Source organism: Salvelinus fontinalis, chromosome 22 (genome assembly GCF_029448725.1).
Source record: "Salvelinus fontinalis isolate EN_2023a chromosome 22, ASM2944872v1, whole genome shotgun sequence".
Lineage (NCBI taxonomy): Eukaryota > Metazoa > Chordata > Actinopteri > Salmoniformes > Salmonidae > Salvelinus > Salvelinus fontinalis.
The window spans coordinates 6,711,438-6,737,555 of NC_074686.1; the positions used below are offsets into that span (position 1 = coordinate 6,711,438).

A 26,118-nucleotide genomic window follows, 5' to 3' on the forward strand; every position below is an offset into this window, starting at 1 on the left:
CCTCTATTGTCGAAGAAAGTGAACTCAAAGAAGAGTATTGAGTGAGCGGTTGTGTGGAACTTTCTGGAGTTAGGTTATGAGTAAGAGAGGGCGAGAGTATGTGGGGGATTTGTGAGGGGGTGTCTGTGTGTGCGTTCATGTAAGTGTGGAGATACAATTATGGAATTTATGAAGAGAGAAAAGACAATTCAAAACACATCCAATTTTGAGAAACAATATGTTTAATGTGAGACATTTACTATAAAAGTATCATCAAAATACTGTACAAAAACTACAAATATGTATATATAAAAAAAATCTATTCACGACTCAGAGTAGTAACAATGTTAGAACTGTTCCACCATTTTTGTTTGAGGTAAAAAAAAACCTAGGTGCACATGGATCTAGTTCCAGGCTTTTTACAGTGCTAGTGGTACTTGTGTCGATAGTTTTGGTAAAATACAAAAGACTAGAGCCATTCACCTGAGCATATACACAGTAATACTTGGAGCAGACTGAGTAAAGGGGTATGTGCAATACAGACTACAGTACATTTGGTTCTGGCTCACATCTACCACCAGTATAGAGGACGAATGAAATAAAGCTTTATCGACAGTCGGTAGATAACAACTGAATCAAAGAGAAATAGCTAGAAACACAATGCTATATCAGTATATATTCAGGAACACAATGGGGGAAAAAAACAGAACAGAACTGTTGAAAATGTCTTACAAATACAAATGCATTGTCTTAACCTGTTTTAACAGACAAAAATACAAAGAAAAAAAATGGATAAAACAAACGTTTTTTTTTTTTTTTTTGCAAGTTTCTGTGCACAAGTATGCACCTCCAATACATCGCTAGATGACTCACAGGAAGTCCTGAGAAGCTATTTGCGTCGAACCGGAACATTATAACAATCTGACTACTTTAAGTTTGCTTTTTTTTCTCCATTTTGCTACATTACATTAGAATACACCATTTAAGTAAAAAAAATAGTTATGCTACATAAGTTAGACCCGTTTATCCTCATATTGTCTTTGATTCTTGTTGTTTTTTGGCAAATACATTCACATAGTTTCAAGATCCCTGGTCCGCCCTTTGAGCAAAAATAAATAAATACACACAAAGACTTGTCCACTAATAAAACATGAAATATCCCATTAGTAGTTCCTGGCAATGGTCCAGTGGTTTTCCAAGGAATAAGCCTCCTTGGAAGTATCAAGACATGTAACATTACGCAAACAATTCAAAGAATCACTCAACTGAACAAATATAGCTGACAAGCACAGGGTACAGCAAACTCTTTCACACATCCCATGTAAACCTGAGTGTAAACCTGAGTGAAAACAGTTGCGAGCACTTCACTGCTAATAAGAAAACACCATGTCTTTGGAATGGTCTTTGTTTTGGTGCGGCTTTCTCATTGGCTTTTAATAGTCTCTCTTCCCCTTGGGGAAATACTTTTTTTTGGCGACAACTTTATCGATTGTTCTCTGGCTTTGCAACAGTAAATGGCCTTCTTTCAGGAGGTAGACGCTAAAAATGTCTCTTATTCCCTCCCCACAAGGGTCCCTCCACTTTGCCCTACTGCCCTTGCATCTTCACCATTGGCCGGTTGTAGAGGCGTACCACGCTAGCCCTCTCCTGATGGGCTGAAGTAGGGCTTTGAGACGAGGTGGTGGGAGGAGCTGGGGTGTTAATGGCCGCCGTGAGGGCCTTGAGCAGCAGGGTGGCTTCACTCTGGTCATCCTTGCCGTCTCGCCCTTCCAAGCTCCGGGCCACCCAGCGCTCCACTGCAGCTTCCACCTGGGCCGGCCCTGCCCCTTCAGGCAGCGTGTCCGCCTCGGGGCTGGTGTCAAAGCGCTCAACCAGATCGCAGATGTGGGCGTGGGCATGGGGGTTAGCGCTGGCCTGGGAAGCGGGGCAGCAGCTGCGCTGGTGGATGCGCAACGAGAAGCGGTGGAGGAAGGCGTGGGCGCAGAGCGGGCAGTGGTAGGGGCGGTCGTAGGCGCTGTGCAGACGTCGGTGCAGCTTGAGGTGAATGTACTGGGTGAACTTGGTGCTACACAGCTTGCACTCGTAGGGCTTCTCACCTGAGTGGAGTCGCAGGTGGGTCTTGAGGTTGCTGGTGCTGCTGAAGCGCTTGTCACACACCTATATGAATAGGAACAGATAGATAGGAGAGTTCAGGATAGGATAATGCTGTGATAGTAATATCATTAGAACAACTGGGTGAGACCAGGCTCCTGTTTTCTATATTATCAGACAGGGCCTTCCCTGGTTGTGTGCCAGCAGGGTATGACCCTAGACGGGTTATTTTCAGTGGGAGAACCCTACCAGGAAAATAAACATAGGACTGACGCCTTGATCACACCCACATAAACTCAGCAAAAAAAGAAACGGACCTTTTTTCATGACTTTGTCTTTCAAAGATTTTTTTGCTGAGTTTAGTTACAATATAGTGTTCAACAAAAGCCCAGGGATTCCTTATATCACAGGGGCAGGGGTTTGTGTGTGTGTGTGTGTGTGTGTGTGTGTGTGTGTGTGTGTGTGTGTGTGTGTGTGTGTGTGTGTGTGTGTGTGTGTGTGTGTGTGTGTGTGTCCCCTAGAGGTCAAGTAGACTGGAGAAAGCGGATCAAAACACAAACATACCGTGCACTCGTGTGGTTTCTCTCCTGTGTGGACCAGGTGGTGCTTCTGCAGGTGGGCTAGCTGGGTGAAGCTCTTCTGACAGAGGTGACACTGGAAGGGCCTCTCTCCACTGTGAACTCTCAGATGCACCTAAAAGAAAAGTGCCTGGATTAGATAGGAACCCACAATGACAGACAATAATAGATTTGGCCACCAAAGAAATCAAAAGGACCACCTATGTCTTCTGAAATCCTCACCTTGAGGTTGGACAGCTGTCCGAAAGTCTTGAGGCAGACGTTGCACTCGTACTTGATCTTGCCGTTCTGTTTCTTCAGGGGGTAGGGTTGGGATTTGTACCGAGGGGCAGCGGGCGGTGAGGGGCTGCTCTTTGGCATGGCCAGGCTGAGGTTCATGGCCTCTTCACAGCCAGAGGGTGAGTGCAGGGGTGTCTGGTGCTCTTGCTTGGGCAGGGGGGAGAGCTCTGGGGTGGCTGGGGCTCCATGAGGAGGTGACATATTTGGGGTCCTCTCCTTCAGCTCTCCCTGAGTAGCTCCGGGGTAGGGTAGAGGCACTGGGAGCAGACCAGGCTGGTAGGTCATGGAGGGGTATGGAAGTCCATCGCTACCCAGGTAGCTACTGTGCTGCAGGGGGCCTCTGGAGGGGAGCATCCCAGGGAATGGTGGGGAGTACTGGGGGAGGAGGTGGGGGTAGTGGGGCCTGCTGTATGTGGGGAGAAGCTGATGGGTGGATTGAAGGGGTCTGGAGGGGTAGTAGAGTGGGTAGGAGGACACTAGGCCCTCTCTGTGGCTGTAGAGCCCGTGGAGGTGGAGGGGGAGGTCACGGTGCAGGGAGGGGGCAGTAGGGTGGTGCTCAGGGAAACCGTAGACGTGAGATGCCAGATTGGGCTCTCTCTGGTTGGGTTGAGGAGAGGGTGTGGCTCCCCGGTGGTCCTGGGTCACCTCCTCCTTCTCCATCTTCTGGCTGAAGTCCATGATTTGGTCGTCTGGCGTATCGGGTGGAGTGTCTCTCTCCAGCACCTCTACGTCGATTCTCTCCTCTCCTTCATCTTCTCTCTCGTCCTTCATTTCGTCCTTCTTTTCCAGGAGCCAGGTCGGCTGAGGTCGGTGTTGTTTGGTGAACTCAGATCCTCTGACATCTCCGCATATGTGTTCTATGGATGAAGATAAGACACAAGGTCAGACGTAGTGTCAATCTATCCAATCCACACAATTATACAACTTCAACACTTCCTTCAATAGGAGAGTACTGATTGACAAATGCAAAAGTTCACAGTCTTAATGAGGCGAGAAGTGACTAATGACACACCACACTCGCACACTCACATCCTCCCTGGCACTCCCTCTTATGGTAAATGAAGACGATGTTTTCAGTTTTTAGATGACACTTCAAAGATAGTAATTGTTTTCATTTTGAGAAACGTGTGTGTGTTTAATGTGTGGGTGTGTGTGGGTATGTGTCATGTAGACTTGATAGTAAAACAAAGAGCTTTCATTTTTGGGACGTTTCTGTCGCAAGGTGTGAATTACCCTACACGCGCATTTTTCTCCAAACCGCAGGAAGAAAGACATTTGGAAATGCGGCTTCAGACTACTGACATTTTAATTGGAAACCTTGTGGTAAAATAACAGGAATTGCCTGTGCGCGTGGAACACGACGTACACACCATAGGCACAGGGCAAAGAAACATTTTTGTTTACTGGCTTGTGGTCATAGAAAAAAAAGGGTTGCTGATTTATGTGAGTAGCTGTGTACCTTCACTGACACATGACTTATTGTTTAACAGGAATTGCCTTCCACCAGGATTACAGGGAAAGTCAAACCACTGTAGGCTACAGTAGTGAATTAAACCATGCATTCGAGTGACAATTCAAAGCTTAGGCATGACGTTTTCATTTTCACCTGTTCAGTGCCAACCTGTTCAGTGAAAAAAATTGTAAGCTATTTATTAGGCATAGAAATTGGTCATTGGATAGACTAATTCAATTGAGGCTACTTTTATCCTATATTTTTATGTTTAATCTTAGAAAGCCTAGCCTATTTGCTATTGTCTTTATCAGGGGTTGCCAAGTGTGTGGAGTACATAGTAAAAAGGCCTGTGTAAATGCTGTTGTCATTGTAGCCTAGTCAACATTAGTCAACAGGTCGAATGACTGTGCAATGTAATTATAGTGTTATAGGGTATGTCTCCTTAGAGTTTCTGGCAACAAAACTATTTGTCATACAATACATGGACACCTTGCCATACCTGAAAATACAGCTGACTATGACTCATGGACTTTACCAGGCATTGTTGAGAAGACTTTCCTACTTCCTTTGAGATTTCCCCTGTGTTGTGTCAAAAAGAGTGAGTGTGTGTGGGTGAGGTGTCTTCTACATTAAGGCAGGTGCAGCCGTCTATTGTGTTTTGACTGTAAATTACCCAACCATGACCATGACCCGCTCCAGAAAGTAAATAAGACAGGAAACAGTTCCCGTCACACTCAGTCCCATTGTCTACCATCTGATAAACTCTTGAGATATTTTCAATATGAGAAAGATACTTCTTGTTTCCTTTGAAGACAACAATCATGAAAGTCTGATCAGACAAAAAAAAATGGCTCACTTTTGTGTCATTTTATCGAGCAGACAGATTTAAATCGCATTTGTATCTGCTCCAGGTACGAAAAGAAAACTGTCTCGGTGTTCGTCACACCTGACTGTCTTTTACTACATTGTCCTCTCACCCACTGACAGATTGTCATTGAGTTCAAATGTCACAACAAAGGAGAGCACTGCATTGTAGTAACAGAAAAAAAAGAGAGAATTAGAGAGTAGACGGAAGGAGCAATTAAATGAGAGCATAGAGAGAAAGATGAGTGGAGAAAAGAGTAGAGGGTGGGGAATAAAGAAGGGGAGGACTCGAGGAGTGTGAACAGGTGAGAGGAGGGCAAAATAATCAAAAGATGGTACTCACTTTGTTTGAGCTCGTCTCCCGGTTGGCTGCACAGTCTCTGGGCGAACTCTTGGCTGTACCACACCAGCAGCTCCTGATTGGCCTCCACAGGCCGGATGGTGTAGAAGTAGACGTCGGGTCCATTCTGACACGCCACCAGGTTCTGTTCGGACAGCGAGCGCGCCGGGTTGACGTAGCGCATCCAGTTGCTGCTCCGCACGTCATAGCCGTCGATGAAGTGGTGTAGCCTCCCCCTGTTATAGATCTGAGAGGGAAAAGAGAGGAGAGGGATTAGAATACCATATCATAACAATAATACAATCAAGTAATAGAATAGAACACACACACACAAGCACATTTGTATTTAAACGCAGCGTAACATCAGACACACCACATTAGTAGATGAGTTAGTACACATTTTGTAACTGACGGATTTCTACTTTGTTGCATTCACTCATGACTGAACTATTCGTTGTAGTTGCGGAGTTGCTAAGCTGACAGCCATTGACACCAGTTATCAAAGTGTATGTATATATATATATATATATATATATATATAGAGAGAGAAATAATAGTTCACCTCTGCCATGGGCAGAATAGTCTCCTATTTCCTCTTCCAATGAGCTGGTTATTGTTCCACTTGGGTTGTGTCCTGAGTGTGTGTTCCTGAGCTACTGTCACTGTCTGGTGTGAAATCAGCGCTGTCACTGCTTTTATCAGCTGCTACATTATACTGACAGAGAGGGGGCGGGGCAAAGAGCTTTTTTCTCTTTTCTCTCTCTCACTCTGGTTGGGGGTTTCTCTCAATATGCTCAGACGTGAATGGCTGCTTCCCACCAGGAGATACAGTACATCACAATACTGTCAACCCTCCACATTTCCATTACATTTCCTCACTTTTCAACTTCTCAATAATGTATTAAATATTGGGAGCACTTGTAATTGTGTTTACTGTTACCTCCTGAGGAAATGTACAGTGGCTGTGTTGGCAGACACTCAAACACACACATACTGTACACGGCACGCTCGTCTACACCTGCCCGGCGAGCGAGCGGCGACATACTCTCAAGGCAAGTCCGACTTTCATTATTGCAGTAGTAGGACGGGAAGGGTCTGGCTTACAGGAGGAAATGCCAGGAGGAAGGTGAAAACGTAGGACAGAAAGCCTTAATGGGGAAACGACTCAGAGAAAACTCCTGAATGACATAAGTCACTGCCGTGAGACAGAGGGGACGAGGGTGTGTGGGAAGGAGAAGAAAGTGTGTATGAGAGAGAGAGAGAGAACGGGACACTAACAATCACTTCCTGTATGTCAAACTTGGTGAAAGGGACTTGAGCTCTGGGAAAGCAGTTAGTGTTATTGTGAAGGACGCTAGAGTTGCGTATGTGTAAAGATCCACAACTTCCTCAAAAATCTGTTCACAAGCCCTGAATACCTCTGGGCTTCTGTGCAATAGATTTTGGTTTCCTTTTAGATGGGAACTGACTGACTTGGTGTGAAACTGTTTAACCACTTTTGTTTCTTCTTCTAAGAATAATTGGAGAAGAAAACTAGGACCAATTTGTAGTCAAATCTCTTTACCCGTCTCTTTCGAGAAACAGTTCCCATAGAGTGTTGCTCGATAAGGCATTGAGATTTCCCCCCCTGGAACCCACAGTATCATTTTATTCACATGGTTTCGTGGCTGTATTTACAGTATGTCTTGATATACAACTCCAGCTGACTGAGAGCAAGTTATAACTACGTTTGTTAATCCTGTTTCCTTTGAGTATGCCAACTCTCATTTGTTGCTGCCAGAATCCTGTTAGGATAAGATCGAACTATGAACTTTAATGAGGAGGACAATTGGACCACGATTAAACAAACCGTGTGTGTGTGTGAACTTGAACGGTTATTCTGCCTGCTCACCCTCCAGAAGTATTTCCTGTTGGCCTGTTTGGGGACGTTGTCTTTGTTGTGGATGTCACCTTGCAGAGGCCCGAAGCGAGTGCCTTGGGGAATGTACTCTTTGCTGAAAACACCTGTCACCTAGAACACAAGACAATACATCATCAATCACTAATCCATGCTACTAATCATGCTGGAGAGGTAGAGTACAACAGTGAGAATGACCTTCACCAGTCTCTCTGTAGTGCCTGGACTTTTTCAGTACATGTTCAATGTCTACACTCTGAGTCAGAGTTTACCAGACGAAAGTTACACCCATGAAGTGAAGAAAAGAAATATGCATCCACAGTTAACTTGAGAGCTGGGACAAGGAAACAGGGAAATAGCTACTGTAGAACTCTCTGCCCTGAGCCCTGACGGCCAGGAATAGCAGCCTGACTCACACTTCAATAGGAATTATTTAGGATGTACTGGAAGTTTGAATGAGGCACAAGTCGTCTCCAAATCAAGTATGAGGACACCCAAGCCTGGCAGGGAGCATCTGTGGGACGCACACATAGCGTGGGGGTCTTACGGGGTTCTGTCTTGAACCCAGCCCTTTTCCAAGAAGGAGATACAGGACAACCCGTCCCTCGAAATTGAATTTAAAATGAGGAAATTGACTTTTTTTGGGGGCCAAAAGTTACTTCCTCGTGCTCCAAAGTCTACCTACTTGGCCCTTACATGTAAACACAACGAGAGAACCAATAAGACGTCTCAGATCATCTTTCAGTTACAAAACTTCCAGTTACTATTAATGGGGAAATGTTCTGTGATAAGTGGGTACAAGAGGGGCAGACAAGGAGAAGAGAGTGACGGAAGGAAGGGGGGGGGTGAAGGGAGAGAGGGAGGGAAGGGGAAGATCTGTTGCGTCCTGGCCAGGGGGTGACGGAGGGTGAGACGAGAGCGGGTGTGACAGGGATGTTGTGCGGCCCCGGTGTAGCGTGACTCATGAATGATTTGCAACAGGGCTGCTGGTTAACGACCGCTCAGCCAGGTTAATAAGAAGACCAGGAAGGGGGGAGGGGGGAAAGGAGGTGAGGAGTGTCGCTCGCTTCTTGACTGGACCACGCCACCACTCTCCCTCCCACTTTCCCCTTAGCTGTCCCTGCTCAGAATAGGTCCTCTCACAGCCAGGAAATGCGGCCCGTGACGATGCCTGCCCTGCACCCCAAACGAAAGTTAATCGTTGGAGCTTAACCTACTTACACCCCCCCCCCCCCCCCCCCCCCCCCACTGCTCAGCCCTTCTCTCTTGGCACACCCCACGCCCCATCTGCCACGTGTACTCTCGCACCCCCGGCACGCTTCAGGGTTACGAAGGAATGGTACAAACAATTCAAATCAGCTTACTTTATATTCTCCTAAAATAGGTACATCATAACTAAAAAAGGACCCCCCCCCCAAAAAAAAACAGTAACATGAAAATTAACTTGAATTTATCTTTCTGTTGCTCAATAATAACTTTGTGAACAACTGAGGGTGTCCCAGTCAATCGCCATGACTAAACAAAAACTAGTAACAAACAATGTCTGGCAAGAACTATTAAGTACATGTCCCTATAGGTAGTGCATAGGTTTTATTTGTATTTCAATTGTTATGTGTCCGTTTCCTGCTGACTCACACAACCTCTGGCATTGTGACATTTGCTGGGAAACACGCACACATACACATACACACACACAACATAAAAACGCCACAGGTCATATGGATTGCCAAAGCAATTTCCAACTAATCAGGGGAGAAATCGCCATGATGCAGTTATAGAAAGGGAAGCTACTCTGAGTAAGAAAGGCAACCTTACCAAAAGACAAGCTGTAACATTGAAATGTTGGACTTTACATGTGCGTGTTTCAGTGAGACACTCATATAAAAAAAAAGTTGTGCCTGGAAGTGCAAGTACTGTATCTGTCTTTCTTGCAAGGACGCAGTAGAGTTGAGGGTCCCTTTGCCTCTGGTGAAACAGGAATAGACTTCTCTCAACCCCTTGGTGTGAAAGGGAAGTCTTGCACTGTGCAACACGCTGCATCTGGTTTGGCTGATGTCTGTGTTTGTGAGGGTGGACGGCGACTAACACAGTCACATAAAGCCTCAACATGAGTTCATAACCACAGTCTTCACACCTCGCAGGCCTAGGCTGCAGCAGAGAGGGTGAAAAGACTGAGACAAAGAGGAACGAAGAGTTTGCTCACTCAACCACAGGAAAAGTGAAGAATGACCAAGTGAGAAGTGTGCTAGAGAAAAACGGTGGCCTTTGTTTTTCAAGAAGAAAGAGGTGGCTTTTCTACCACAATTTCAAGGTCACTTGTCATTACAGCAAATATTGCAGAAAACTTCTCGAATGGTGTCCACTTTAGGATACCCTCAGTCTCAAACGTCATGCTCTGGCGGATACCTTCTCAGGTCAGTCATAGGGTTATAAAGCAAGCCAGTAAGTGGATTTCCTGACACACATAGCCTTGGGATTTTGTGTGTGTGTGTGTGTGTGTGTGTGTGTGTGTGTGTGTGTGTGTGTGTGTGTGTGTGTGTGTGTGTGTGTGTGTGTGTGTGTGTGTGTGTGTGTGTGTGTGTGTGTGTGTGTGTGTGTGTGTGTGTGTGTGTGTGTGTGTTTGCGTGTGTGTGCGTGTCTGTGTGTGTGTACCCAGAGACATGACTGTCACACCGACCTAGAGACATGGTAACAGTAAAGAGGTTTAGGCCTTTTACCCAAGCTCCCACGAGTTGGCCATTGTGACACACTAAACGGACAACTTTTGCTTGCACCTAACACAATCCTTGACTTCTGGCTCTCTCAGATGAATTTAGACTTCATTCATTCATTCAGAGTGATAGAGTATGCAAGACATTCATTATTCTCTACAAACTACACGAGCATATAGACAGAGCAACTCCAAAAAAATGGTGTATCACAGAATATGTCGAGGCACAGACATGTCACTTGTACTGTATTCCCATCGGGCTTTCTAAATCTGCCACGTAGAAATGCTACATCATGTGATTTGTATTATGTCAAGTTCCTACCTCATTCTCTGTGTTGTACTCAAAGGTGAGGTTGCGGGGTATGGACGTCATGGCTTTAGGCACGCCAATGCTGGGGTCTGACACCTGGTCAGGGACAATGTAGGTACAGTTGAGGGCAAAGTCGTCCTCTTGCCACTCACTCATATCTGGGGCTGTCTCCAGCTTCATCTTGATGCTCTCTGTGTTGATTTTCTCTCCCTCGCTGGACTTGGTTTGGTATGGCGTTACTTTGGTGATCATTTGGTTCACTTTAAGGGCTGGACCCTCTTCTTTAGGTATGTTGGTTAAAGCTAGAGCTCTGGAAGAGAGAAGGGAGAGAAGGGATGTTATGCTGCTTTATCCTTGCATGAATTCACTAGTGGCATCCATTTGCCTTGCCTGTTGTTGTCACTAGTAGTTGTCTCTTGATACGCACTGTGTTTGGAATTGACTGAAACTGTCTCAATCCCACTGCACGATGAGGTGTGGACAATGTTTGCAGTTGTCAATATAATCCATGGAGCAGAAATGGATGACAAAATTATAAGCAATAAAATTCATCCAAAACATCCTCAGGTTCTTGTTCAATACCGGAACTGTGAATCAAGTCAATGTGTCATTTCACCAAAAATCGATCCAGATTTCCCATTCAACCCAGGAAGAATATTTAACATATTCCAAGCCCCAATGTTATTCTGAATGTCGCCACGGATCACCAAATCCCAGTCCATCAAGTAAGTGTAAATGAGACATCTCCATTTCTCAACCGCTGTTGTTGACCATGAGCTAGTATCCCAATCCTAACTCTACTAGACCCAAGGGGACAAGTCTATTCGCTGCTGTTCGTTCACTGTCCATTCACTCAGCATTGATTCAAATAGAACATTTCACAATTCCTTTACTTGATATTCTGCATCAACAACTTCCTTCTTAAACAGTGGATGTCAGACCTGTTGAAAATAGGAAGCAGTTGACTTACTGTTAGACATTTAGTTGTGGGATCATCATCTCTTCGCTTAGGTCATCACTTCCTCTCTTTTACTTCTCTTCCACTACTTCCCGTGTCACTCTCTCTTTGTTTTTCCAGGAATTCCTCCCTGTAACAACCTTTGGGTATCCGTGCCGTGCCCACTTTGCCTCTGACACCAAAACTCCCGAGACACCGTTGGGCCAGGCTTTTTACCCCGTCCTCTCATCCAATGAGAAGCTGCCGTTGGCCATGTGACTGAGAAGATTAGTTTGGACGTGCGCCAACTGACACAAAACTGGTGGCTTTGGACAATGGCATGAATGTACACTTTTGACCGCAAGTGACCATGCACACACGCGTACACATGCGCACACCCAAATGAACACCCCACTGCCCATGGAAGACATCTGAATGAATGAATAAAGGAATAGCAGATGGCTGGCTTGTGGCCACTGAAAAACACACGGATAGACTTTTGCTTGGTTTGGCCCTTAACGAGCAATCTGGTCTGGTGGTACAACCTCCTCAGCCCCTCTCCTTGACCTACATCTTGGCCTGCAACATCTTGCTCTCCTTAATCCCCTACATCACACACACGTACCGTTTTTGTTGTATTCATAATTAAACATTTAGGTGCAAAGGTCCCTAAACAGTCATGCAAAGACACATGTACACACAGACACACTTGAGATCTTTTATTTTTGGATTCACAATAAAACACAGAGGTCCAAAGCATCCTCAATAGTCTTATATACTTTCAGAGGGTGAGTGTCAGAAGAACCATCCAAGTTCAGCCAGGCGTGCACATACACAAAACCTGCCCATGGCATGAGAGAGAGAGAGAGAACGACATTATGGAAGAGACAGAAAGAAAGAGACTTGGCCCGTGCCTTAGACACCTGTCGGGTGAGCTTCCCTTTCGTCTCAGTCTACTTTCAACTACTTTGAACACATTTCCCCTGTTTAGAGAGTTAGGTCACTTGAGTTCCACACTAACCAGGACAGGAAAAATAACATAAGAAAGCTGAAAAGAAAGGGGAAGTCTGTCAATTGAATCGACACACGCGGTAACAAAGTTAGTGTGCCTGTGACATCACATTGCTGTTATCAAACATCGATCGCATGGTGAAATGACTGTATATCATTGTACGATATTACTGGATAATTGGAAAAGGGAGTTCATGTCAAATTCAATGCCTCTAGTTTGATTAATCTAGATTTTTACAGGGAAAACCTGGAAATCAAGATCAAATAAGCTACAAAAGTCAACTTTTTTTACACACTTTTTTGGGGGGAGTGGGGAATTAAGTAGTTAGTACATCTTATGCTGAAATATACATATTTAAATATTTATTTATAGTTAATAAATAGTTTATTCATGTTTATTTATATACTTTGGATAATAAGGACATTCCGTATTTTATGAATCTTATGCGTAAATGTGTTGTGTTTGGGTAATGGGCGTGTGTGCATGTATTTCAAAAGCATGTATCTGCTTGCGGGAACATTTAATTGACTTCACTATGAATATATATATTTAGAAACAGATTTGTGTGTCTTTGTCCTGCATGTCACTGTCTGGCTGTCTGTCTAGCACCCACACCCCCCTGTCCTGTCCTTAACTTGCCCAGTGAAACGGTAGCTAAATTGACTGCCATCTGGCACAACTTCTATTCCAGGAGTGCTGGGCGCTTCAATGTCGTGTGTGTGTGTGTGGGGGGGGGGGCTAAAGCTCTCTGTGCTTCTTTCACTCTGCAGCTAATTTCTCTAATAAGCAGAATGTCTGGGATGAGGCTCAGAACTGGGAGGCTCAGCGGGCTGCTTGGCTGATCTCGCTCTCTTTCTCCCTCCCTCTCCTGTCTGGGGTGATGCTCCAGTGTTGCACTTGCTCAAGAGTAGGAGAGTTGCCTACCTCCTAGGGAATTGGGCTGGGGGAGGAAGGGAGGAAGCTGTGGCAGACGACACTAAAAGGATAAGTAGAGAAGATTTGAGGTCGGAAGGACGCTGTCTGAGACATGCTGGGAAGTAAGTTGCGGTAATGTGACCTGAAATGTAGAACGGCCACGGACCACACAACCGTTTGAAACAGGTGAAAGGCAACAGTTTGAGAACCATACGGTACCACTTAAAGCTGGAGGGATGTTTTACTTATTAACAATTAGCACCTGACTAACGATAATAATAAAATTAATAACTAATAATGACTAGCGATAATGAAAATAACATGCTGGACTTACAAGGTTGTTTAATAGAGACGGTTGCACACTGGAGAGTACCCTCTTTATCTGCTTTGGTAAAACATTTAAATGGAATTCATCACGAATGAACTTTTTGTACAGTAAAGTTTAGGAGACTATAGGGTAGGCTTGGGGTGCACCTGCCCCCAGCCCAGACGTTCCAAAAAAAACACTGAAGGCAATTAACGTGTAACTCTGAAATTAATCACATTTTGTTATCCATCTAACCCATAACCCTCTCCAAAATTATCCCCCACCAACCTAACCCATGCCCCCTGTTCACCCCCGTCACCATCCCGACTCTAACCGTATAGGTCATCCAGAAGGTCCACAGCGGGGGGGGGAGTTCAGCCACGGGTCACTAAAGTGCCTCACCCCTACCCCCACTTCCAAAATGACAAGCATGTATACACACTCAATGAGGCACACACTGTTGCGTAAAGCACACAAAGACTCTCACGGATACAGAACAGTGAACAGCGGTTCTTGCCAAAATAAAACCACAAATATTGCTTCAGCTGAACTGGAGGCAACATGTCAGGACAGCGAACATGAATGTAGGATGACTTGGAAAATGTGAAAAATATTCCATTGTCTCCTCTCATCTCTCCCTTTGTGATTATAGGTTGTTCGCTCGTTCTCTCCATCTGTTGGTTTTATCAGAACACTGTATCAGTGTGGTGAACAATGGGATGAATACGCCGCCTGCCAAACCACCAGCATAACAACATAGTCTTAAAATAAATTATAACTTTCCAACATGCTTCATGAGTCAATATTTTATTTAATCCTTATTTTACCAGTTAAGTTGACTGAGAAAAATTTCTCATTTACAGCTACAACCTGGGAAATAGTTACAGGGGAGAGGGGGGGGGGGGATGATTAGGTGACCATAATGGTATGAGGGCCAGATTGTGAATTTAGCCAGGACACCAGGGTTAACACCCCTACTCTTACAATAAGTGCCATGGGATCTTTAGTGACCAAAGAGAGTCAGGGCATCCATTTAACGTCCTACTCAAAAGACAGCACCCTACACGGGGCAATGTCCCCAATCATTGCTCTGGGGCATTGGGATATTTATTTAGACCAGATGAAAGGGTGCCTCCTATTGGCCCTCCAACACCACTTCCAGCAGCATCTCCCATCCAGGGACCGACAAGGACCAACCCTGCTTAACTTCAGAAGCAAGCTAGCAGTGGGATGCAGGGTGGTATGCTACTGGCAATAGTAATGGAATAAAAAACCTACGGGACCTTTACTATGCATGGGGAATTACAGTACCAGTCAAAACACACCTACTCATTCAAGGGTTTTTCTTTATTTTTACCATTTTCTACATTGTAGAATAATAGTGAAAAGTTCAAAACTATGAAAAAGTGTTAAATAAATCTAAATATACTTTATAGTTGAGATTCTTCAAAGTAGCCACCCTTTGCCTTGATGACAGCTTTGCACACTCTTGGCATTCTCTCAACCAGCTTCATGAGGTAGTCACCTGGAATGCATTTCAATTAATAAAAGTTAATTTGTGAAATTTCTTTCCTTCCTAATGCTTTGGAGACAATCAGTTTTGTTTTGACAAGGTAGGGGTGGTATACAGAAGATAGCCCTATTTGGTAAAAGACCAAGCATATTATGGCAAGAACAGCTCAAATAAGCAAAGAGAAATGACAGTCCATCATTGCTTTAAGACATGAAGATCAGTCAATCCGGGAAATGTCAAGTGCAGTCGCAAAAACCATCAAGCGCTAAGATGAAACTGGCTCTCATGAGGACTGCCACAGGAAAGGAAGACCCAGAGTTACCTCTGCTGCAAAGGATAAGTTCATTAGAGTTACCAGCCTCCGAAATTGGTACCCAAATAAATGCATCACAGAGTTCAAATAACAGACACATCTCAACATCAACTGTTCAGAGGAGACTGCGTGAATCAGGCCTTCATGGTCAAATTACTGCAAATAAACCACTACTAAATGACACCATTAAGAAGAAGAGACTTGCTTGGGCCAAGAAACTAGAGCAATGGACATTAGACCGGTGGAAATCTGTCTTTTGGTCTGATGAGGCAAATTGGAGATTTCTGGTTCCAAGCGCTGTGTCTTTGTGACACGCAGAGTAGGTTAACGGATGATCTCCACATGTGTGGTTCCCATCTGGTTTGTGCTTAGTGGGACTATCATTTGTTTTTCAACAGGACAATGACCCAACACACCTCCAGGTTGTGTAAGGGCTATTTGACCGAGAAGGAAAGTGATGGAGTGCTGCATCAGATGACCTGGCCTCCACAATCACCCGACCTCAATCCAATTGAGATGGTTTGGGATGAGTTGGATCGCAGAGTGAAGGAAAAGCAGCCAACAAGTTCTCAGCATATGTGGGAACTCCTTCAAGACTGTTGGAAAATCATCCCAGGTGAAGCTGGTTGAGAGAAAGCCAAGAGTGTGCAAAGTTGTCATCAAGGCAAAGGGTGGCTACTTTGAAGATTCGAAAATATTAAATACATCTTGATTTGTTTAACACTTTTTTGGTTATTACACGATTCCATATGTTTTATTTCATAGTTTTGATGTCTTCACTATTATTCTACAATGTAGAAAATAGTAAAAAATAAAGAAAAACATTTGAATGAGTAGGTGTGTCCAAACGTTTGACTGGTACTCTATGTCATTTTTAAATCAGGTGAACAATCAACAAACACTTTCACAAAAGTTTCAGTTGAATTTGCTTGTTGGTACACTATATATAACACTAGACTTGATTCATCAGATGACATTAGATAGGCAGTACTTGTGATATGGCAAAGACTCGTGGGATTGTAGCGTTGCTAAAACAAACGATTGGGTAGTTCCTACCAATGTGTAGGTGGTGTTCTTTCCTGTAAAAATGAAAGTGAAGTGAACTAGTGATGACATGAGTGGCTGTGACCGTCACCAGCTTTTGGGATGGTCATGGGTGAACAAACCAAACGGGCTATTATCATAAGTCTCTATGCAAGCTTGTTCACTGCACCAACCAGTCATGAGTACATTGGTAAACTGGTAAATGGGCAAATGAGAATTTAGTCTTCCAATCCCCCTACTTCCCTCCCTACATCCCAATTCCTCTATTTATTCATTTTTTCCAGGAAAATTAGCTCCCTGTCATTTTCCATACTGTACACACCTATACCGAGGGAACAAAACATTAAGGAACATCTGATCTTTCCATGACATAGACTGACCAGTTGAATACACGTGAAAGCTATGATCCCTTATTGATGTCACTTGTCAAATCCACTTCAATCAGTGTAGATGAAGGCGAGGAGCCAGGTTAAAGAAGGATTTGTAACAATTTAGACATGGATTGTGTATGTGTGCCATTCAGAGAGTGAATGTGGCAAGACAAAATATTGAATGGGGTACGGTAGTAGGTGCCAAGCGCACCGGTTTGTGTCAAGATCTGCAGCGCTGCTGAGTTTTTCACGCTCAACAGTTTCCCGTGTGTATCAAGAATGGTCCTCCACCCAAAGGACATCCAGCCAACTTGACACAACTGTGGGAAGCATTGGAGTCAACATGAGCCAGCATCCCTGTGGAACGCTTTCGACACCTTGTAGAGTCCATGACCCGGTGAATTGAGGCTCTTCTGAAGGCAAAAGCGGATGGAACTCAATATCAGGAAGGCGTTCCTAATGTTTGGTGTACTCAGTGCATACCTGTGTAGGAAATGATGCATTATCAACACATTCTAATAGCAGGGCATTTAAAGAAAAGGCAGAAAACATGTTTGGATGTTGGACAAAAGGAGAGTACATACTGTATCTTCTTTTGTCTTTCACTTCTGTTAAGAGTGATGGAAAATCAAATGGCAGATTATGGGCATTAACACAACATCAATCCACTATATCCAATGAGGTGTCTAAGGATGTAAAGAGTATATGGAATTGAGGATCAACTCCCCCTCTTAGCCGGTTCTTCCCGCTCCAGATGTTCTTTCAAGCATTGCACCAATCACACGACTCCAATCCTCCAACAACAGAGTCTCCCATTGGCTAAGGCCAATACCACATCCTTCAGAGCGGTTACTGAGACTTAAGAAAATGGGGGGGAAAGACAATAAGAGAATGGAGGGGGATTTGCATAGAAGAAAACAATTCTTAGCACATGGTTCCGATCTTATGCCAGATGGATAATTTATGACTGTTGTTTTGTTTGCTTGCCTCTTACGGAACTGGACAACACGTCTTGTGCTGGTTGTTTGCCTGTTTTTAAGGGTTGACGGGGATTAAACGTAGAGACTAAGATTGTTTTATTTTGCTTCTGAAGTTATATCTAGTATAGATTATGTGTGAGATGACCCAATGACCTTTATGGTTGACATAATAAGAGGTCAACATCAGCGACAGTTCAATTTGCTCAGAGAGGGTGTGTTGTTCACTGCAGTTCCCATTTCAAATGACCATGCCAAGTTGACAAGTTGTGGATAACTAGCATGCTACATCAAAAGGTTTCTTGGACTTTTCTGAGATAAGGTGTGTAATGTTCATCTGGTTGACTATATGAGGAACTGAAGTTGTTGAGAAGCAATAGGTTTGATATAATTCATTAATTGAGAAATCACCCAAAGGAAGAAAAAAAAAGGATAGAGAATAATTGAATTATACTTCAAGCTACAGTGGCCCTCATTTGAGTGATACACCTTAAATAGGCCCCTGCTTAGGCGATGGACCCAAATTGGCCTATTCTGTGTCATCAAGAATGCCAACCTTCTATGGAGGGTGGAAGATGAGAGGGGGGAAACACCATCAACCAGAAAAACAGCAGGCCTCACAAACAAAGAACGTCATCGAAAATATCCCCGGGAAAACAATCCCATTGCACTTTAGTGATGAAAAGGGGAATAATGCAATCATATATATTTAAGGCTAGATGGGGGGATAATCTCCTCGGTAAAAAGGATCTGAGGGCGCACTAAACCGGCCAGAGACGGTAAACAAAGTAGTACCCCCCAAAATGTTGTCACGACAGCAATCTCCATTGTGACCTCCTACAGCTCAACCCCATTCCAATACTCTGACAGGATGGTCTGACGGCCCGTAAACACAGTAGGCGGGGCTGTTGCCGGGTTATCTCCGAGGAACAATGCATAAACAGATAAATTAATCCTCTTTTCCCAGTAAAACCAGTATGTGGAGCCCAGCTTAGCTATTTACTGTGTACTACGGTGAATACGTACAGTAAAAGGGAGAAAACAAGATAAGAGAAAAGAAGGGATGGGAGAGTCAATGAAGGAGATGGGGGAGGAATGAAGAGAAATAGAGTGAACGAAAGTGGTGGAAATACACCTAATATACAAAATATTAAGTACACCTGGTCTTTCCATAATATTGACTGACCAGGTGAATCCAGGTGAAAACTACGATGCATTATTGATGTCACCTGCTAAATCCATGTTAATGCAACTAGTGTAGATGAGGGGGAACCTTAAGACAATTGAGACATGGATTGTGAATGTGTGCCATTCAGAAGGTGAACGGGCAAGACAAATGATTTAAGGTCCTTTGGACAGGGCAAGGTAGTAGATGCCAGACGCACCGGTTTGTTTCAGGTCCACAGACTCCAAAGGTTTAAACGAAGGCTCTGTAAGAGCTGTCGCTTTCCTCATCCTCGGATGAGGTGAGGAGAGAAGGATCTTCGGACCAAAATGCGGAGTCAGGGAAATAAGCCATCTTTATTTTATAAACGACAAAACTGAATAATGATGGCAACACGAAAAAACAAACACTTTCAAAACTTACAAAATAACAAAACGACGTAGAACGAAAACCTGAACATAAACTTACATAACTGACGTAAACTCACGAACAGGAACGTTACATCAAAATACACGAACAGCCAAACAGCTCCGAAAGTGAATAACATCGACGAAGACATCACAGGAGACAATCACCCACAAACAAACAGTGAGAATGCCCTACCTAAATATGACTCTTGATTAGAGGAAAATGCAAACCACCTGCCTCTAATCAAGAGCCATACCAGGCAAACCGAAACCAACATAGAAACAGATAACATAGACTGCCCACCCAAAACACATGCCCTGACCATAAACACATAAAAACTAACATAAATAGGTCAGGACTGTTACAGTACCCCCCCCCCAAGGTGCGAACGCCGGGCGCACCAGCACAAAGTCCAGGGGAGGGTCCGGGTGGGCAGTTGACCACGGTGGTGGTTCCGGTTCAGGACGCTGTCCCCGCACCACCATAGTCACTCCCCTCTTCTTTCTACCCCTTCTAATGCCCACCCTAACACTACCTTCCCCTAAATAAACAGCTAGCACCGGGACAAGGGGCAGCACCGGGACAAGGGGTAGCACCGGGACAAGGGGCAGCACCAGAACAAGGGGCAGCACCAGGATAAGGACCATCACTGGAATAAGGGGCAGCACCGGGACAAGGGGCAGCACCGGGACAAGGGGCAGCACCGGGACAAGGGGCAGCACCGGGACAAGGGGCAACACCGGGACAAGGGGCAGATCCCGGCTGAAGGACTCTGGCAGGTCCTGTTTGGACGGCTCTGGCAGGTCCATGCAGGCTGACGGCTCTCGACGCTCATGGCAGACTGACGGCTCTCTACGCTCATGGCAGGCTGACGGCTCTCGACGCTCATGGCAGACTGACGGCTCTCTACGCTCATGGCAGGCTGACGGCTCTCTACGCTCATGGCAGGCTGACGGCTCACTACGCTCATGGCAGGCTGACGGCTCACTACGCTCATGGCAGGCTGACGGCTCTCTACGCTCATGGCAGGCTGACGGCTCTCGACGCTCATGGCAGGCTGACGGCTCTCGACGCTCATGGCAGGCTGACGGCTCTCGACGCTCATGGCAGGCTGACGGCTCTCGACGCTCATGGCAGGCTGACGGCTCTCGACGCTCATGGCAGGCTGACGGCTCTCGACGCTCATGGCTCTCTGACGGCTCTGGCTGCTCATGGCTCTCTGACGGCTCTGGCTGCTCATGGCTCTCTGACGGCTCTGGCTGCTCATGGCTCTCTGACGGCTCTGGCTGCTCATGGCTCGCTGGCGGCTCTGGCAGATCCTGTCTGGTTGGCGGCTCTGGCAGATCCTGTCTGGTTGGCGGCTCTGGCAGATCCTGTCTGGTTGGCGGCTCTGGCAGATCCTGTCTGGTTGGCGGCTCTGGCAGATCCTGTCTGGCTGACGGCTCTAGCGGCTCCTGTCTGGCTGACGGCTCTAGCGGCTCCTGTCTGGCTGACGGCTCTAGCGGCTCCTGTCTGGCTGACGGCTCTAGCGGCTCCTGTCTGGCGGATGGCTCTGTAGGCTCATGGCAGACGGGCGGCTTTGCAGGCTCATGGCAGACGGGCGTCTTTGCAGGCTCATGGCAGACGGATGGCTCAAACGGCGCTGGGGAGACGGATGGCTCAGACGGCGCTGGGGAGACGGATGGCTCAGATGGCGCTGGGGAGACGGATGGCTCAGATGGCGCTGGGGAGACGGATGGCTCAGATGGCGCTGGGGAGACGGATGGCTCAGATGGCGCTGGGGAGACGGATGGCTCTGTAGGGAGGAGAAGGAGAGACAGCCTGGTGCGTGGTCTAGGCACCGGCTGCGCTGGAGAGGAGGAAACAGCAGGAGAGAGAACCCGGAGAGACAGCCTGGTACGGGGGGCTGCCACCGGAGGACTGGTACATGGAGGTGGCACCGGGTCTACCGGACCGTGAAGGAGGACACGTGCTCTTGAGCACCGAGCCTCCCCAACCCTACCAGGTTGAATGAACCCCGTAGCCCTGCCAGTGCGGCGAGGTGGAATAGCCCGCACTGGGCTATGCAGGCGAACCGGGGACACCACCTGTAAGGCTGGTGCCATGTACACCGGCCCGAGGAGACGTACTGGAGACCAGCTACGTTGGGCCGGCTTCATGGCACCCGGCTCGATGCCCAACCTAGCCCTCCCAGTGCGGCAAGGTGGAATAGCCCGCACTGGGCTAAGCACGCGTACTGGGGACACCGTGCGCTTTACCGCATAACACGGTGTCTTACCAGTACGACGCCTTCTACCTCCACGGTAAGCACGGGGAGTTTGCTCGGGTATCTTACCCGGCTTTGCCACACTCCTCGTGTGCCCCCCCCCAAGAAATTTTTTGGTCTTACTCACGGGCTCCCAACCGCGTCGTCGCGCTGCCTCCTCATACCAGCGCCGCTCAGCCTTCGCTGCTTCCAATTCCTCCTTTGGACGGCGATATTCCCCTGGTTGAGCCCAAGGTCCTCTACCGTCCAAGATCTCCTCCCAAGTCCAGAAGTTCCTGTTGCTCCGTCGAGCATTCCCATACCGCTTGGTCACATTTTGTTGGTGGGTGATTCTGTAAGAGCTGTCGCTTTCCTCATCCTCGGATGAGGTGAGGAGAGAAGGATCTTCGGACCAAAATGCGGAGTCAGGGAAATAAGCCATCTTTATTTTATAAACGACAAAACTGAATAATGATGGCAACACGAAAAAACAAACACTTTCAAAACTTACAAAATAACAAAACGACGTAGAACGAAAACCTGAACATAAACTTACATAACTGACGTAAACTCACGAACAGGAACGTTACATCAAAATACACGAACAGCCAAACAGCTCCGAAAGTGAATAACATCGACGAAGACATCACAGGAGACAATCACCCACAAACAAACAGTGAGAATGCCCTACCTAAATATGACTCTTGATTAGAGGAAAATGCAAACCACCTGCCTCTAATCAAGAGCCATACCAGGCAAACCGAAACCAACATAGAAACAGATAACATAGACTGCCCACCCAAAACACATGCCCTGACCATAAACACATAAAAACTAACATAAATAGGTCAGGACTGTTACAGGCTCTGTCACGCCCTGACCTTAGAGAGCTTTTTATGTCTCTATTTTGGTTTGGTCAGGGTGTGATTTGGGTGGGCATTCTATGTTCATTTTTCTATGTTTTGGTATTTCTTTGTTTTGGCCGGGTGTGGTTCTCAATCAGGGACAGATGTCTATCGTTGTCTCTGATTGGGAACCATACTTAGGTAGCATTTTCCCACCTGTGTTTTGTGGGTAGTTATTTTCTGTTTTGTGTTTCTGCACCTGACAGGACTGTTTCGGTTTCGTTCATTCTCTTTGTAATTTTGTTATAGTGTTCAGTTTAAAATAAAGCATGAACACTTCGCACGCTGCGCTTTGGTCCGATTATTCCTCATCCGACGACGACACCCGTTACAGGCTCACTCAATGTGGAACCGTACCATAAGAGGATGAGACCCCAGGGTATAGCCGTCAATCTCTACATGACACGCAGAGATCCCTACATGACACGCAAGGCCCTGCTCAAAGAACTCTTGCAAAAACATCAACATTTCTCACCAAAGAGCTCTGAAAAGAAGAAACCCCTTAAATAAATCCCTCTAGAGTCTAAGCCCTTTCTAATTTGGGGGGGGGGGGGGGGGTTGTGTTAAGATGGTCATCATTTAGCTATTCGATTTTTTATTTTAAGCCCCCTTAAGGTATCAAATAAATATATATAATTCGATGAAGCGTTGAATTTGGCCTGACTGCTGTTAGCCCATAGAAACGTATTGAATAACAGATTCACTACATGGAACAACAGATATTTTTTTTTACTATCAAAAGGAAGTTTGTTGTGAAGTGTCTGTCCTATATCTGAGAGATATAAGAAATAAATGAAAAATTGGAAAACTATTTAACCCCTTATTTAGCCACTAAACTACTTCCATATTTACTTCCATTATTTTTTTTAAATTGTATCTTCAGATGAGTTTTGTGCGGCTTGTGTTCATCCCAGGAAAACAACCAACATCTAAGTGCTCGTGAGGGCCTCACCTTTCCATAGAGGGGTCATATTAGTGTGTAGCCCAAACTGTTTGGACAATACAGACAGAAATGGACAGATCCGTGGGGGCCATAGAGAAAAATTGAGAACACCATCGTGTTCATGAGAGTCACATCTTTCCATAGAGGTGTTTTGTAGGCCACACAGTTCAGGCACCACAGACTTTTTTTTGTGAGAAGACCGATTTTCGGGATGTCTCATGGTCTTACAAACATTGCTGTAGCTCTGCCACCTTTTACCGAGGTGCGGAAGGGCGACGTCGACGGATGCTGTGGATTGAGACGCATCCACTCGATATCTCGAGCTTAAATAGGCAGATTTTGATGGGGATTTTGTATTATGCTAATTAGAATACAGCTTTATGGGGTGTTAACCTGACACCAAACCTCAAACGCCACTTCTATGTATACACGCGGCAACTGTATAGACGTAATCACGTTTGAGGGTAAACCCCTAGCCATCAAATTCAACCTTTCAGGGGCCAAACCCACAGATCCATGTCGGCGGTCCAACAACAGACCCTCCTGATGGACCCTCTCCTCCACGGTTGCCTGAATCAGGTTCACCAGAGGATGCGCATAGAGCAGGGTTCGAGGCCACTGATATTCCAAAACATTTGTTCCCAACAGAATGCACAGATCCTTGATTGAGAATAACAGACAACAATGCGTGTTATCTCGCAATATGTAAAGATCTACGTAGGCCCTGCCGAAGCAGTCCCATATCTGGGCAACCACAGAGGGGTGCAGTCTCTTCTTTGTAGAGATAGGACCCCCCTGGAAAGTAGATCCACACCCACATTGAGTGATCCACATTGAGTGAAAATACGTCGACCAGAGCGACAGGCAATGCGCACTGCCCTATACGAGCAGATAACCGGCCAGGTTTAGGAGTCACCCCCTGCCTGTTGATGTACGCCACAGCCCTCCTGTTGTCGGACATTACCAACATATGCTGGCCTTCCAACATCAGAAGGAAATGCCTCAACGCTAGCAAAACAGATATTAGCTCTAGGTAATTGATATGCCCTTTCTGCTGTTGACCAAATCACTCTTTCCGAGGAGCCCACACAGAGCACTCCCCATCATAGTAAGGATACATCTGTTGTGATCACCCTGCAGGACACTACCCGTCCTATGAGAACCCCCTGCAACAGCAGTGGCGGGTCCCTCCAAGGAGTCAACGCACTTACGCACGACGGGTATACCTTGAACCACTGATTGCAGTGGCGGGATGCATTCAGACAAGTTGTAATCACCCAGTGCTGAAACAGACGCATCGACCAAAGTCCCAGAGGCACCACAGCTATCAAAGAGCCGAACAGACCCAATAACCGCAACCACAAGTGAAAAGGCACCGAATGCTCCAGCTGAAACCGTGCCAGACAGAGCCAGGTAGGATGCAATCCAGGAGTTTTCAGAGCCTGAGACGCCCAACCCTGAGAGGGCGGAGAGGAGGTTCTGATGGTTCACGGTGTCAGAGGCAGCGGATACATCTAGGAGGATGAAAAGCGAGGAGGATCCTCTGTGACACAAAGGTGGGCAGTCTCAGTTGAATTAACCATCTTGAAGTCTGACTTGTTAGGGTCAAAACGATCGTACTGAGAGAGATAACGAGAAGGTTGGTCTAAGACAGCACGCTCAAGTGTTTTGTAAAGAAATTACAAGTTAAGTTATTTTTTGACGACAGAGGGGTCGAGTGTTGGTTTCTAGAAGAGGGGAGTGACTCTGGCCATCTTGAAGTCAGAGGGGACGTAGCCAGTGGTCAGGGATGAGTTGATGAGGGAAGTGAGGAATGGGAGTTCTCCAGAGATGGTCTGGAGAAGGGAGGAGGGGATGGGGTCAAGTGGGCAGGTTGTCAGGTGATCACTAGTCACAGGATTTCAATGGGAGAGAGGGGAGAAAGAGGTCAAGGCGTAGGGTGGTTCTGTGTGATTTGGAAGGCGTAGGGTGGTTCTGTGTGATTCCTTCAGGTAATGTGAAGAGTGAATAATTGAGAAAATGAATGCGGCGTTCATTGGCCCGCTGGGTGTGATTTCAGGTGAACATGATTGGTCGTTGACTCCCAATAGTATGTTATACCGAGTGACCAACTGAAAGGGAACCACAGTGGATATAGAGGGTGCCGTTCACTACCTCAGGAGTAAATGTCAGTTGGCTATTCATGTACGAGCATTCAAGACATGCAGATTGTACACCAAGTAATTGCCTATTTAAGGAAGACAAAGTGAGAACTCACACTTTCTCAGTAGTGTCTTTACCCACCAAAGTTGGAGATGCCATATGACTAGTGTCAGACAAAAATATCTAACCACAAAATTCACACCCCTGGGTACTGTAGCATGCTAGCAGAGAGGAAAGAGGGAGGTATGTAGCTTCACAAATAACTATACAGCACTCCTTTCTGCAGAATCCTTATCTTGTCTACATTCGTAAGACCGTGCACCTTTGCTAGCATAAACAAATGACATTGTCACTGCAAGCAATACAAGTAATACAACAATGGTCTGCGATAGCAAAGCTGTGATAGTATTGGTCTTGGGA

The 26,118-nt window shown here is 45.9% G+C and overlaps 1 protein-coding gene across 2 annotated transcripts; it reads right to left on the reverse strand.

Moving 5' to 3' along the window:
* Positions 1–200: 200 nt before the first annotated feature.
* On the reverse strand, positions 201–11,797 carry LOC129819641 (PR domain zinc finger protein 1-like). Of its 2 annotated transcripts, XM_055876067.1 has the most exons (7): positions 11,472–11,797; positions 10,514–10,811; positions 7,476–7,595; positions 5,588–5,831; positions 2,871–3,784; positions 2,635–2,763; positions 201–2,136 (listed from the first exon to the last, which is right to left on the reverse strand). In XM_055876067.1, exons 2-7 carry the CDS (start codon positions 10,751–10,753, stop codon positions 1,567–1,569), a joined length of 2,217 nt encoding a protein of 738 aa, XP_055732042.1. In that variant the 5' UTR covers positions 10,754–10,811; positions 11,472–11,797; the 3' UTR covers positions 201–1,566. The 2 variants fall into 2 exon arrangements, with proteins under 2 accessions (XP_055732042.1, XP_055732043.1); XM_055876068.1 differs by lacking the exons at positions 7,476–7,595; positions 10,514–10,811; positions 11,472–11,797 and adding an exon at positions 6,147–6,372.
* Between the last annotated feature and the right edge of the window lie 14,321 nt (positions 11,798–26,118).

Bases quoted from the DNA above. Each gene is read 5' to 3' on its own strand.
- LOC129819641 (XM_055876067.1), bottom strand. From the start codon at position 10,753: ATGATCACCAAAGTAACGCCATACCAAACCAAGTCCAGCGAGGGAGAG. The intron at 5,832-7,475 runs GTGAGCAGGCAG...TTTCCCTCTCAG, and splicing joins ACAGGAAATACTTCTGGAGG to ATCTATAACAGGGGGAGGCT. The intron at 2,764-2,870 runs GTGAGGATTTCA...CTTTTCTTTTAG, and splicing joins GACAGCTGTCCAACCTCAAG to GTGCATCTGAGAGTTCACAG.